The sequence below is a fragment of the Onychomys torridus genome, chromosome 4 (genome assembly GCF_903995425.1).
Source record: "Onychomys torridus chromosome 4, mOncTor1.1, whole genome shotgun sequence".
In the NCBI taxonomy this organism is placed as follows: Eukaryota; Metazoa; Chordata; class Mammalia; order Rodentia; family Cricetidae; genus Onychomys; species Onychomys torridus.
Window position 1 is genome coordinate 13,220,798 of NC_050446.1, and position 14,417 is coordinate 13,235,214.

At 55.1% G+C, this 14,417-nt stretch overlaps 1 protein-coding gene across 1 annotated transcript in view; it reads left to right on the top strand.

The window, feature by feature from the left end:
• Window positions 1-1,891: 1,891 nt before the first annotated feature.
• Notch1 (notch receptor 1) overlaps window positions 1,892-14,417 on the top strand; it is a 45,328-nt gene continuing 32,802 nt past the window's right edge. Inside the window, exons 1-2 of the mRNA XM_036184554.1 lie at window positions 1,892-2,175; window positions 3,733-3,811. Coding sequence (XP_036040447.1) covers window positions 2,115-2,175; window positions 3,733-3,811 — 140 coding nt within the window. The 5' untranslated portion in view covers window positions 1,892-2,114. The remainder of the gene's footprint in view (window positions 2,176-3,732; window positions 3,812-14,417) is intronic.

Sequence of the window (14,417 nt, forward strand, 5' to 3'; positions counted from 1 at the left end):
CCCCCACCCAGGCCTTTTCTCCGGCCCAGCTGTCTGAGTGTTCTGTAGCTAAGGATATGCATCTCTTCTGCCTGTGTGCTTGGCCTCCATCTATAAAGAGAGTCAATGAGTGCCTGGTGTCAGTTGCTCTGATGTGCGGCTTTACTCATTGCTGGACAAAGACAGAGGGAAGAGACACAGGCTGGCATGGGCAGAGAGGGTGGCAGGTAGGGAGGGAGATGCTGCCCGACCAGTGGACTGCTCCCCAGACCCCAGAGGGCTGAGGCTTTCTTTGTATCCAAGCCAGGCTGGGTGGCCCAGGCTGGCCAGGCTGGGATATAGTTGCCACACACCTCGGCAGCCGGAGGCCTTCAGGGCCCATCTCGGAAGAGGCACTTGCAGAGTCTTGAGTCTGTGAACTCTGCACAGCTAGCTAGCCCTTCCTTCTATGGAAACTGCTCTCTGGGGCCGCAGATCTGTTATATAAATATTTCTGCAGCATTGGGCGCCTTTTCTCCTGGGTACTGACCCTATGCTGCAATCCCCCCCCCCCAGGTTTGAGGCCAACGTCTGAGAGGAGCAGAGGAGGGGGCAGACAAGCTTCTGCACTGGCCCTTTAGAGAGCCCTCTAGAAACAGGTGTGTCGAGGGCTGCAGGAGAAATGAGTCTACCTCTGTCTCCCTGGGCAAGAGCTGCCTTCCAAATTCCTTTGGCTTTCCTGTCTCAGGAATTCTCCTACCAGGTTCCAGTCAGCATTTAAGGCCCCTTCAGCCATTCCTCTGTTCTGGGAGCTTCCTAGGACAATATAAGCTGGGGCTATATCCTGTGTTGCACTCACCATCCTGTTTCGGGATGGGGGGTGGTGGTGGTGGTGTCCATTCCAGATTCCATTGAACTTTGATTGCACAGGGACAAGGAAGGCATCTTGGATGCCCAGAGCCAGAATGTCCAAGTCTAGCACCGAGGTGGAGAGATAACTGGCCAAAGAAAACCACGTAAGAGAGGCTGCACGGGTGCCAGCAGACATTGTACTGGGATTCTGCACTTCCCGGGCCATCTTAGCTGGGCAGGGCCTGGAACCAGTGAGAAGAGTGACCGTGGACCGTCTAGCCGCGGGTTCCTTCTGGTGAGCGAGAGCACAATTTGTTCAGCAAAGCACTGGCCCTTTGGGGAGTTCCCTTGGGGAGCCCCGAGCTCTCTTCTGTAGAGGCTGCGGGCGCGAAGCCACCAGCCTTTAAGGTCAAGCGTTCCGGAAGTCATGGCTAGGGGTACCTGGTCTCAATCATCCAGATGCCTAAGACCGAGACCAACGGCTCCCAGGAGTGGGGGCCCCAGGGCCAGGGACGTATCCAACGCCGTCAGGGTGTGACTTCTAAACTCCTGCTCCAGGAGTCCCCCAAACTTGGCTTCAGCTGCTCCTGCCAACGGCCCAAGATCTAGCTCTGGGATGGACCTGGTTCCCCGGGCAGCTTCGCCTTTCCGACACGGCCTGAATCTCCTACACTATTGAAATGCAAATCATGACCAAATGTCCCTAAGGGAGGCGACACACAAAGCCTGATCCTTCCGCAGCCTCGGCTCAAACTTTTGGTCTCAGTAAACTTTCGAACAAGAAGTAGTCCCTAAGTGCCCGTTCCCTACTCCCCCACGCTTCCTTGTCTTGCAAACCATAGGGTCCTGGCTCTAGACGCTCTCCCTAGCCAGAGAAGGCGCAGAAACTACCAGGGTACTGGGAGGGACAGGGCCAACGAGGGGTTTGGGGTGCTCACGAGCCCGGGGCGGAGCGCTGTGGATGGGGCGGGGCAGGGGCGGGCCCCTACGGGGGCGGAGCGTACTCCCGCCCTGAGCCTCACTAGTGCCTCTGCCGCGGGAGGGAGCGCAGGGGCGTGGGGCGCAGGGGCGTGGGGTGCAGGGCACGGGCGCTGGGCGCGGGTGCGAGCGCAGTGAAGGAACGAGCCGGGGTGCCTAGTAGGGTTGGGGAGACCCTGAGAGTCCAGCGCCGCCCACCCGCCAGGAAAGAGAGGGCAACTGTGGGTGAACGCCCGCGGGACCGCCGGTGGTGCGCGTGTACGTCCGATCCCCGCCGGCCACCGCAAGAGGCCGCCGCCCCGGCAGCGGGCAGCCGGCGAGCAGGCATGCCGCGGCTTCTGGCGCCCTTGCTCTGCCTAACTCTGCTGCCCGCGCTCGCCGCAAGAGGTAGGCGTCTGCGAGCCCGCAACTTCGAGCGCCTTTCGGAAACTTCGGCTGCGCCCTGCGCGCGCCCTGGGTGGATGGGAGTGAGGGCACCAGCTGCCAGAGTTGGGAGCCAGAGCGGGCGGATCGGACATGGGAGCTTCCAGGCGTCCTCGCGTGTGAGGGGGAGTCCTTCTCCTCAGCCCCCCTTCCGGGTGGACTCGCTTTACCCAGAGCACCCGAAGACGTTGGAAGCTCCGTGTGGGGCGCTGGGGCTTCGGGGCCCGAGGCCGGGGAGGCTCAACCCTGGCTCGCGCTTGGGCAGCCGCTCCTGGGGCTCGCCGCGGGGGCGGACAGGCTGCCTGCGCCTGCTACTTTTCGATTTGAATCGAATCGGTTTTGGTTTCCTGTTGCTTCTTGGGACCATTATTTTCTTTCTTCTTCGCCTCTGGCCCATGCTGGGGCGGATGTTGGGGCTCTGTGCTCGCCTTGCTTAGCGCGGGGTGGGGGCGATGTGCTCTGGACTCCCAGTGCTCGGTTTTGGGATCGCTGTCCCCTAGCGGGACTCAAACTTTCGAAGAGGGACGATGTGCAGGCGGCTTGCTGCCTGGGTTGGGGGTGGGACTGACTCACTTTGGAAGTTTAGGACTCCTGCGCCGGCAGAGACTAGAACCTGAGGAGGGGGGCACTTATTTCCCTGCCGGCTTCACGGAAGGGGAGACTCCTGAGGAGTATCGTAGTGACCAGCTGCACCCGTCTCCCAGTAATTGGAGGGGAGAATTGCCTGCCCTTTTCTTAAAAGTGGGGTTTTATATGACACTCCAGTTCGTCTCCCACACAGGGGCTTAATTTCTGGAGCTCCTTAAGATGGGGGTGGGAGAGGCTTGATTAAGAGCCCCTTCCCGAGAGTAGGGTGAAATTCCTTCCAAGTGCGGGCTCTAAGACCCCCTCCTTGGGTGCGGCGGGGGCTGCCCCTGGAGATGCCTGCGAACAGGTATTGGGTGTCGGAGGAGGCGGGGCAGGTCTCCGGGTGCGGCCCGCTGCCCCAGGAGGCGGCCCTGGCGCGACAATGGGCCGCTCTGATTCCCTGGCCGGCGCTTTGTTGGAGGGCGGGGTGGCGGGCTCCGCAGCTGTCGCTTTTTCCCACGATCGGGGGAGCTGAGTGTGGCCGCCCCCTCCCTCCTGCGGCCCCCTCGTATCTTGTGTTTGAACTGAGGCAAGAGTGGAGGCTGGTTGGGGGCTTTGCTGGGCTTCTTAATCCATACCCACTTTTGGCTGTGTGTTTAAGAAGTTTGGGAGAATTGTCCCAAGTCACTCAGTTCTTTCTGTTGCTGTCCACTTCGACTCACTGAGTGGAGCTGTACACCTGCCACCTAGCCAGCTTACCCTTTTCTGTTGATTTTCTGACTATGACAGTGTGAGCAGAACACTGATCCCGAAGTGCTGCCCAGAGTCCCCACCCCCACCTCCCGACTTCCAGTTACTCTAGTACACAAGCAGTAGTCTCCATCCACCATCAGGACCACAAGGAGTCAGCTGCCCAGAACCCAGACTGACCTCTCTTTTCTGACCCTTCCCCAGGCTTGAGATGCTCCCAGCCAAGTGGGACCTGCCTGAATGGAGGGAGGTGCGAAGTGGCCAACGGCACCGAAGCCTGTGTGTGAGTACCGCCCCTGAGGGGACCTGTTGCTTTTGTCAGAGCAGAGCCCCTGCCTTCTGGGGACAGAACACTGGGCCATTGTCTTCGGAAGACAGCCCAGAGGCTGAGTGCAGTCACGTGCTGACTTTTATTGGACAAAGTCTGGCAATTACTTAATCACCAGCAATTATGCCGCGTGTGGAGCTACTCTGGCCCCTGGAGGTTGGCACACTTCTTCATGGGCCCCCTCAGGCTCCTGGGAATCCATGGTACCCTAATTCTTATTTTAAATGTTTGAGAACACTAGGCAGAACACTGCTCCTTTTTTGTTTTGTTTTGTTTGTTTCTGGGTTTTGCTGTCTTGAGACAGGGTCTCACTAAGTAGCTCGGGCTGTCCTGGAACTCACTATGTAGAGACCTTTAACTCAGAGATCTGCCTGCCTCTGCCTCCCACATGCAAGCACCAACCATCACAAGCCAGTGGAAAATGCCTATTTTAAGACAAGGCCCACCTCTCATTGCTCCTTGGGTTCAAGGTGAGGTTGGGAGAAGTTGGAATGGTCCTTGTTGGCACTGCTGCCTGGGTGGTGGGTGTGGGTAAGTGCTGGAGTCTGGTTTCTATCCTGGCAGCTGCAGCCCCACCTCCCGACTCTATGCCAGAGGTCCTCAGCCTCAGGTCCTCAGCTGTGAAATGGGCGTGACTTGGGGGTGGGAAGGTCTGTTCGGTGCTGGGAAAATCTTTTTGGGAAGGATCCCTGCCTGGCTGCCCCAGAAGACCAGCCAGCCAGGACAAGTCTCCACTGGGGCTAGGGCTAGTGCCCTTCAACTTGAGCTCCTCTCTCATGAGACCAGCTAGGTGCTGGAGGCTGAGGCCTCCCCTGGAGGCTTCAGACAGAAACGGCTCCAGCCTGCATGGCGCGCCCTCATTCCAACTGCTGAAGGGCCCATCCCCTTGACGACGGGTGCTGCTGCCTACAGTACCCAGCCTGTGGGCTGCAGCCCCACCTCCCTGGCCGCCCGCCCTGGACTGAAGCCAATTAAGCAGGTCTGTGAGCAGTTTATTGGACAGAGCCGATGGTGCCTCCGTCAGACACTAATGAATGCACACTACTTTTTTTTTTTTTTTTGCTTTTTTTTGGGGGCCCCTTTCTCCCCCTGCAGAAGCCTCACGGACGCTTGATGCCCTAAATCTTATTTCCTTCCATTCAGAGGCGGACAGCTGGGATTCAGTAGAAGGGCAGCGGCTATTGTTGGGAGGCGATTAATGCTGTGTGATTAATTATGCGTGGCTTCCCAGAATGCACAACCCCCTTCCCGCCGCTGTACTCCTTGCTCTGCTTGCCTCTCTGGCAGGGCAGGGCTGAAAGGTTTCTTCTGCTTACTTCTTACTTCAGACTGAGGAAGATGGGGGTAGTTTCTTGTTAGCCCCACCAGGCGATGGGCACAGGCTGACCTGCTGTGTGCCAGTTCACTTGTTCTGCCCTGTCTGGTAGAGTTTGTTGGGCACAGGGTGCAGCCTGCTTCCTGCAGTCCTACCATTAGCTTGCATCTTAGTGTCTGTGTGAAGACCTTTCAAGCCAAAGACAAAATGGTGCTGTGCTTTCTCTCCCACCTCCCAAACTTGGGGAAGCTGCTGCAAATCCCTTGCAGTACAAGCCAGGCCAGCAAAAAGATCTCGGTGCCAGGCCTTCTGTCTTGCACTGGATCCTAACGCCCTTCCTCCTTGGCGGAAAACTTGCCTCAGTTTGGCTCAGAGTTCCACGGAGTTCTATCCACAGAGGCCCCATTGTGCTCACTCTGTAAGTCCAATGAGATGAAATTGATATGCTTGCTTCTGGTCAGCAGAGCTAGAGGCCAAGGCTACAGCTAGGCCTGGCTTGTGATGGACACATGTCTGGACTCACTGCGCAGTTTAGGGGACTCTGCAACCAATCCATGGAGGGGCTCAGCTCACTGTTTGGGCTTAGGTGCTTGAGGACACCCCAGCCACCCACCCACACACACCCCATTTCTTGGAGGCTTTTATGTTTCTACTCCTGTTCACTTCTTCAGATGGCCTGAGGAGGCCTACCCAAGATTTGGCCACAGCACTCACAGAGGGGTCTACCTCTCCTGGCTGAGGAGAGGAAGCTTCCACTTTTGCTCAAGGGTAAGCTTGGAACCTGTAGACCTCTGTCACACCTAGCCATGAATGGTTCTGGCTTCTGGTGCTGTCTACTCTGAGAAGGGCCTGGGAAGGATGGAGTCATAGGATGGTGAATTAGTACCTTGTGAATTATCTCTTCCACCCAAAACAGAAAAATTTCCCCAGAAGCTGCTGGACAGAGAGTTTCAGGATTTAGGATTGAAAAGTGAATCCTTTTGGTACCAAGTGCCTTCTGGAAAGGTCCAGTGCCACTGAGGTCTAGATAGCCAGTGATCATAGGGGAAAGGCCTGGCTTTGCACCCTGTAGACCGAGCACAGTCTGGAGTCTGGGCAGCTGCTGTATGCTGTGGGATATCAGAGAACCTTTGCAGAAGCTTGGAGCTCACTGTGGACCCAGTGTGTGCTGAAGGGGAATGCTGAAAAAGAGCTGTCATTTGAAGAGCTGGGGGGGGGGGGTGCTATACACTTGGGAAAACATGAATTCACTGATCAAAAAGGCTTATCAAGGACTTCAGGCTCTGAGCTAAGGGAGCTTGCAAATAGTGTTAGGGAGACTAAGAGACCACTTTCACCAGGAGCAAAGTCAGATGTGATGAGGGTGTTTTCTAAATGCATTTAGAAATCAGGTGAACTAGCCAGAGAAACTTGGGGTGGTGGATGATAATCTTGGGACACTCTACATTTGAGGTCTGACCTCAGCCTCGCCATCTTTAAATCAGGACAGATACAGGGTTGATGTCTTGGTGGTGCATAAGGATTGAGTAAGAGCTGTGAGTACTAGACTCTGTAGAATGTCTGGGTTCTTTGCATGCTGCCCTTGCATGGTGAGCTCATGGGGGTTGCTTTCAAGGGCCTCATTCTCCTATATTGAGTTGGTTAATGAATGAATTCACCATCCCAAAAGTGCTGTCTGCTGGGCCTGTTTGGATTTCTGTTTAGGAATGAGCTGTCTGGTTCTAAGGATTCTTACCTATAGTTGTCAACTCGTTGGGCTTCCTTTTTTGGACTCTCTGTGTCTGTGTTCTCCCAGCAGGCATATGTATGGAAGTCAGAGGACAACTTTTGTGAGTCAGTTCTCTCCTGCCACTGTGAGATCTGGGGATCTAAATCAGGGCAGTCAGGCTTGTATAGTAAAAGCCTTTACCCTCTGAGCCATCTCGCTGCTCCATACTTTAAAGCAATTGCTGTGTTCTGAGTTCCACTCTAGGTATAGCCCAGAACTGGGCCAGGACCACTCAGGATTAAGAGAGTCGTCCAGCATGTATGTGACATATAGCAAGTGAGCCTGTCCCACTGTGGCCTGACAGGGCTCTCAACAAATCAGCCAGATCAGTCATGCTTGGCTCTGGAGTGTCTCAGCTGATTCCATTTCCTCTCTTCCTCCAAAGTCTGTGTGATAGCCACATCCCTGGCCCATCACTTCCCGCCTGCCTGGTGAGGAAACAGGGGTGAGACCGGAAGTGATTGGTGGGCTGAGGAGGGACCCATGTGTCATGTGTTTTCCGTCATCTGGCCCTGCTACTGTTGCATTGAGTCACTTGCTGTTTCGGGTTGGTCCATTCTCCCCAGTAGGAGAGCCGAGGCTGTCCCAGGCCTGCCTGTGTGCAGTGCCATGTCTGGCCTTCAGGGACATGAGGTTAGAAAAACAGGTGAGCCGGGCAGCGGTGGCAGAGGCAGGCGGATCTCTGTGAGTTCGAGGCCAGCCTGGGCTACAGAGTGAGTTCCAGGAAAGGCACAAAGCTACACAGAGAAACCCTGTCTCGGGGGAAAAAGAAAGAGAGAGAGAGAGAGAGAGAGAGAGAGAGAGAGAGAGAGAGAGGAAGGAAGGAAGGAAGGAAGGAAGAAAAACAGGTGAAAAACTGCCTCACAACCTCACTTGTCATGGAACCTGTGGGGAGATGTCCAGGTAGTGGAACACCTGAGTAGAGGCGGGGTGTTCCATGAAGGAAAGTGTCTCTGTGGGCAGCCCTGCCTCTGGCCAGCAGCCAACAGTTTTTCCATTGAAGGAATAATAATAATGCTAAAAAGAAGGAGACAGAGAGCAAACTGTGACCTCAGCAGGAAGAGGGTGGGGTAGGGCAGACAGGAGAGCCCTGTTTCAAGGAGCTGAGCAGGGTGTAGATAACCAGGGCTGACTGCTGGGATTCCCAGAAGCTGGGTGGTAGAGGGGTCCCCACAAAGTTTCATGGCCAGAGTCAAAGATGGAGGCTCTGCTGGGGAAGAAGTTGGCTCTGGTGGTCGTCGCCTCTGCCCCCTGTGGTAGGGTAGTACACATTGTGGTTAGACAGGGCCCGGAGGGCAGTGCCAGGCTGGGCTGAGGGGTTGAGCCGTATTGTGTGGGGAGGGATGTGCTTCATGTCTCATCTATAAATAGTGAGAGGCTGTGGCTTTGCAGTCGAGTGGAGTCCACATGTTGCTTTCCTCAAAAACGTGAAGGTAGCAGCAGCACTCATAGAGCTGGCTGGGGCTGCTGTGATCAGCTCCGGAAACTTGGTGGCAGTGGGCCGGGTTTTCCCTGAGAGCCTGGCCGATCCTGTGTGCTTCATCTCCAGTTTATAGGTGGGAAAAACTGAAGCTAAGGGTGAAGAGGTTGGGGGGTGGAGGACCCAAGGCCAGCTTGCATCAGCTTTCACCTTCATGTGCAGGCGTATCCAGAACTTTCCAGACCTTTCCCAGAGGCTGAGGGGGAATCATCACCAGCTTTAACGAGCGGCTGGCTTCAGGGCATCGTTGTGACTACATCAGGACATGTCTGATGCCCCTTGTTTCCCAGGCAGGGCACACCCTGGCACCTGCTGGCTGGAAGACATAGACCAGCCAGTTGTGGTGAACTGTACCCCTGTCTCAGTTTACCCCTGTGCATGAGAGGGCCCCAGAACTTCTTTTCTGCCGTATCTAGACTGGGCTCAGGGATAACCTACGGATACAAGAGTGGCTGCTGTGGGTAGCAGCACCTACGACTGAAAAGTAGCCATGTGGCAGGGCCAGTTCTGCAAGCTGGGGCATATTTTGGCCTCAGGCTGGGGACACCCCTGCTGAAGAGGGGAGTGACTGTCAAGGTGGGGGGCAGTGAATGTCTTTCTTGTGGCCTCACCCTACCCTATCTTGCTGTCCCAGAGCCCAGGACTAATTTGGGATACGGGGCTTTTGGGTGGTAGATTACACGTTTTGTAAAATGTACCATTTGAGCCACGGAAAGTGCACAATACAGCCTGCTTAGTAGAGGTATAGATTGCACAATCGGCACACCTATCCAGTTCCAGGCTCTTAATCACCCTAATGGCAGCTGCTTACCAGCCCCCCTCTCCTCCTTGGCACCTACTGAGCTGCCCTCTGTCCCCTGAGCCTTTGCTGTTGCGTTTCTTGTGAATGAAGTTACCCAGTCTGTGGCTATTGAGTGCTGCTTTCTGAGCATGGGTGATGTCAGGGTCTCTCTGTGCCACCACGGGTGCCAGCTCTGTACTCCACTTAGGATAGATTCCAGCTTCTGGCACCATCAGGATGAGCCCCGTTCTGAGTCCTGACAAGTCCTTTAAGGGGCCAGAATGTACATCTCTGGACCTGTGCTGCCACCTGGGACTGTAGGGCTCCTTAAGTGGGGCCTGGTATGCTCCCATGTGAGTCAGTGATAATGAGTGTGCCCAAGGTCCCACATTGCCCAGTGCCCATGGCAGACTCACAGCCATCTTCATCTTGCCTTCCAATGGCCATCTAGCACCTTGGCCTTTTATAACCTACTGGAAGATCTAGTGGAGCCTGTGTGCCCAGTGCAGGACAATGAAGGCAGTGGATTTTCACTGTGTGCTTAGTGTGCTCTGGACCCCAGGATCTAGGGCAGGCAAGGTAGCCACCCTACCTAGGCACCCAGCGATGAGGAGATGGGAAACCAGGGAAGGTGGGCTGCTGGCATCAGCCTTAGTCTCCAAAGGGTAAAGCTTGGGGAATACTGTGTCTGAGTGTGCCAGGCCTTCCTTAGCTTTGGGTGAGGAGCACCATAGGGTGGCATCTGTGGTAGCCTGGATGGGTCTACAGGCAGGGGAGCCTTAGCCAGCGGGGGCAATGTGTTGGGACAGTAGGGTGGGAAGTTCTGACCCTGTCCCACTTGAGCTTGGGCATTGAACTCCCCTCCGTGGGCGGGGAACTTTAAGCAGACCTGCCAGTCTACTCAGGCAGTGGTTGTTCCCTGGGAAGGAGAACCAAGCTTCGTGAGACACCTCAGACATAGAGGCTACCCCGTCACTTGCCCCTGGGGCTCAGAGAACTAGCACCCTAGTAAGCCCAGGTGGAAGTTTGACCATCCAGACCTCTGAGTGTCCCCAGTGGAGGGACTAAGGGTGGTTGGGTGAACTTGGAATTAGGGGCTGCTTTCTCAGTGTCCCTGAGACCTACAGGACCTCACCTCTGGACCTTTTTGTTACAGCTCTTCCCTGTAGCAGCTTTTGGGACAGAAGCCTCTGGATAGGTGGCCTTCCCAGCTTTCCCCTCATTTTCCCTGTGCCGCGGTCACTTACACTCTAGAGTGAATTAGCTAGGCTAATTCTCTTCTTCCTGTCCCACCTCCTCTCCCCCAACCCCTCCCCCCATTCCACCCCCAACCCTCCACCACGCTTTTAAAGCAGTTTCTTTGTATGGCACCCACCAGGTGAGATAGATCCACTTCTGAGGCACAGGTAAGAATGGCTGTCACCAGCTGTGGAACAGGGCCAAATGCTGGTTCCAGCCTTGCCCCAACAGGCAGATAAGAGGAGCTGTCATTGGGCTTGTGTTGGCTTATCCTATCACCTGGCTGGGTGTCCCTGGTGCGACTGAAGTGTTTAAAGTGTTGTCCTTCTGAACTAAGTAAATGAGCCCCTCGTCATCTGTCGACACTGCTAATTTGCTGAACAAATTCTACCACAGGTAGCGCCAGAGGCCAGTCTGCCCGAGTCCCAGCACAGGCCTGGGGAGGCAGGTCCTGCCGGAGCACTGTCAATCTTGTGTGAGGTTCTCTGCCCTGTGCCACTAGCTGAGGATGTGAGAGGAGGCTACATCTACCCCTCGAGAGTTCTTAGGCCTGAGCAGGGGACAAAGGACTGTCCTTCCAAGATGATAGCCAGGCACTGAGGCCATAGTTTGACTCTGGGCCTCCTGCCTTTACCACATGTGGGTCACCCTATATGAATCACAGCCCAGCCGCAGGGAGCCCAGGGAGCCGCAGGCAGCATGGAGGCCACTGACTTTCCTAGAGCAACATCTGTGTTTAATCAAGTTCAGGAAGAAAGCTGGGCGGCAGCCCGCTCCCTGGAGCAGGTTTTCCCACGGCCCAGAATCACGCGTGTGTGACGTGTGTGTGTGTGTGTGTGTGTGTGTGTGTGACGTGTGTGTGTGTGACGTGTGTGTGTGTGTGTGTGTGTGTGTGTGTGTGTGTGTGTGACGTGTGTGTGTGTGTGTGTGTGTGTGTGTGTGTGTGTGTGTGTGTGGTGTGTGTGTTTTGTGTGTTGTAGTTGTTTATGTGTGTGTGAGGGTGCATAGGAGTGGGAAGAGACAAAGCTGACAGCGGCTTCCTTCCCTCCACCATGCTCCACCTTCGTTTCTAGGATTAGGGTCTCTCACTGAGCCTGAAGTTCATCGATTCAGCTGGACAACCAGCCGTTGGTCTTCCGGGAGCCTCCTCCTGTCTTCTCTCCTTGGAAGGCTGGGGCTACAGGAACGTGCCAACGCACCCACATTTTTACCTGGGTTCTGGGGATTTGAACTCAGGTCCTGTGCTTGCACAGCAGGTGCTTTGCCTATTGAGTCAATATTTTGTGTGTTCATGTGTGTATGTTGTGTGTAGTTGGCATGTGTATGGAGACCAGAGGTCAACACCGGGTGTCCTCTGTTGCTCTCCATCTCAGTTTTTATATCAGGATCACTCACAGGACCTGGAGCTCACTGATTCCGCTAGACTGGTTGGCCCACAAGTCCTGAGGGCCCTCTTGTCTCTACCTTACCAGTGCTAGGATTCCAAACGTGTGCCACCGTTCTTGGCTTATGTGGGTGCTGAGGATTGACCTTAGGTCCTCATGCTTGATCACCAAACACTGTACTGATGGAGCCAGTGCCCCAGCCTCTTCCTTTAAAAGTACATTTACAGCTCGAGTTCTTACTGTGTAGTGACCCCTATTGTAGACCCTGCCTCCATAGGCCAGATCCCAGAGAGATCCCAGGGGAAGCAGCTCACACTGGGACCCCAGCTTGCCCTCCCCAGCCTCCCAGGGCCATTGCTGTGCACAAGGAGGACTGTGGGTAGTAAAGCTGGAAAGATCACCAGGTCTGAAGAGCAGCCTCGGGCTTGGGGACCTGCCTCCCACCATTTCCTCTCAGTTTCGATTCTTAGCGGAAACAGCACAGTTACTGGAAATGAGAGGTTTGGGGGGGAAAGCAGGGCTTCCAGTGTTTGTGCTCTGCTGAGGTGGCTGGGGTAAGGGCAGATGCTGCCTGTGCGCTTGACCCTCTCCGCTCCATGGACCTCTGTTTCTTGTCTGGGCCTGGATGATCATGGCTTTTAGGGGTTGGTCCTGTGATGTGGGGCTTTCCTCCCTTACTTCCTCTTCTAGGGGTTAGATGAGGGTGACCTCAACTCTCTCTCAGAACCTGATAGTCAAGACCAGGTGGGGCTGCGTCCCAGTGACTGTGATACGACAGGTGAGGCCATGGCTGCATCCCATCTCCGTGGCCAAGAGTCTGGCCCAGTCTGTGGTGCTGGCAGCTGGGCTAAGATAGGTGGTCTAGTCAGATGGACTGGGGCAGGCCTGGGGCCAGGTGAGTAGCCCTAGGTTTCTAAGACCTGGCTCACAGTTTTCAGAACCCACTTGCCTCCCATATACTCTGGATCTCCTCTTCTAGCACCCTGTTCCATTAGCCTCTGCCTGGCCAAAGCTCAGATTGAGGATGTTTCCTTCCGAGGCTGCAACTACAGCCTCACACTTCCTCTTCACATGACAGGACCCCTCTCCTTGGCATGAATGGAGGATTCTGTGGGGCTACTGCTGCTAAAGGTGCAGGCTGGCCTTACTGCTGGTGTATTGGGCTTCATTTGTCTTTGGAGTCTCGCTCTGAGATCCCCCTGTGTTATCATGAAGTGGCAGAAAGTGCCCGGTTGACCGTAGGCGGCTCTGACTTAATGGGACATGTTCTTTTTGTTTTTTACTCAACCCCAGCTAAGGCTTTGAGAGGTCACAGGGATGTCAGTGAATTGATGCTTGAGAACAAGCCAGGCGGGCTGGAGAGATGGGTCAGCCATTAAAGGCTAGGCTCACAACCAAAAATATAAGAGAAGAGGCCAAGCATGGGATATCAGTGTCCACAGGGACAGAACCTGCAAGCCCAAAGCTTGTCCTAGACCATCTGGCCTGGGACACCCTGGATCCCATACAGATCCCTCCCCAGAGCACCTGCTCTCTCCTGGACCCCTTCTAGAGCAGGGCACACTCAGTTGGCGCTCCCTGTCTTCTAGAATTTACTGTGTCCTGAGGCAGAGTGAGAGTTTCTCATGGATGGCTGGTACACTGTGAGACGTTTTGTGACCAGGATTGGGATGAGGCCTAGCTGTCTGCTGGGGTGTGGGGACCTCTCCGGTAGGGGAGACCTTTCTTGTTGGAAAACATTTGCTGAGTTTTTGAAGGGTAGGGGTGACCTCTGGGGCCCCCACCAAAGCTACAGTCTGCATTTCAGCCAGTCATCCAAAGGCTTCACTGAAGGTGGGTTTCCTGGGAACCCCTAGAAAAATGCAGCCCAGCAGCCGATGGCTCTGCCCCAGTGGGTAGCTGCACATGGGCTTCATTGACACATCTTCATGCCCACAGTTGGGAAGGATGGCCACAGGGGTGGCATCAGGTGACCCTCTACTAGGAGGCTCTTGAGGGGCCTGGGAAAGCTAGGAGTTTTGAGGTTTCCCTTGCAGTGGCAAGTGCCTCTCAGTGCCTCGGTGTCCCCGCCCCCTCCTAGGGGTGTTATTGCAGCCAAACTCCTCCATTGTGCTTTGCCCTTTCTTTCTGGGAGAGCCAGGTGATCAGGCCACATTCTAGACTGAGGGATGAGGCAGCTTGGGACACAGAGGCACCTCTCCCTCTTTCCCGAGAAGCCTCTGCTACTGTGCCCTGCCTATGACTGTTCTCTGAGGCTGGTCCACCATGGATAGCAGGAATTTAGTACTATAGAATCTGGGGTGTGTGTGTGCAGAGCCTGCTAAGCTTTTGTCTTCCCATCTGTAAAATGGGTCTAGCCCACCTCTAGGACTGTAGTAAGAGTCTAGTGAGGTGAAGCTTCTAGCATCCAAGGACCAGTTTAGCCAGGAGGGAGTATGTCCTCTCTTTAGGACCTGGGGAGGAAAACAGAGTAGCCCCTGGGCAGCCCCCCCCCCAACACACACACACACACACACACACACACACACACACACACACACACACACAATCTTTACATTTACTTGGAGAAGCAGAGATGAGCAGGTGTTGTACT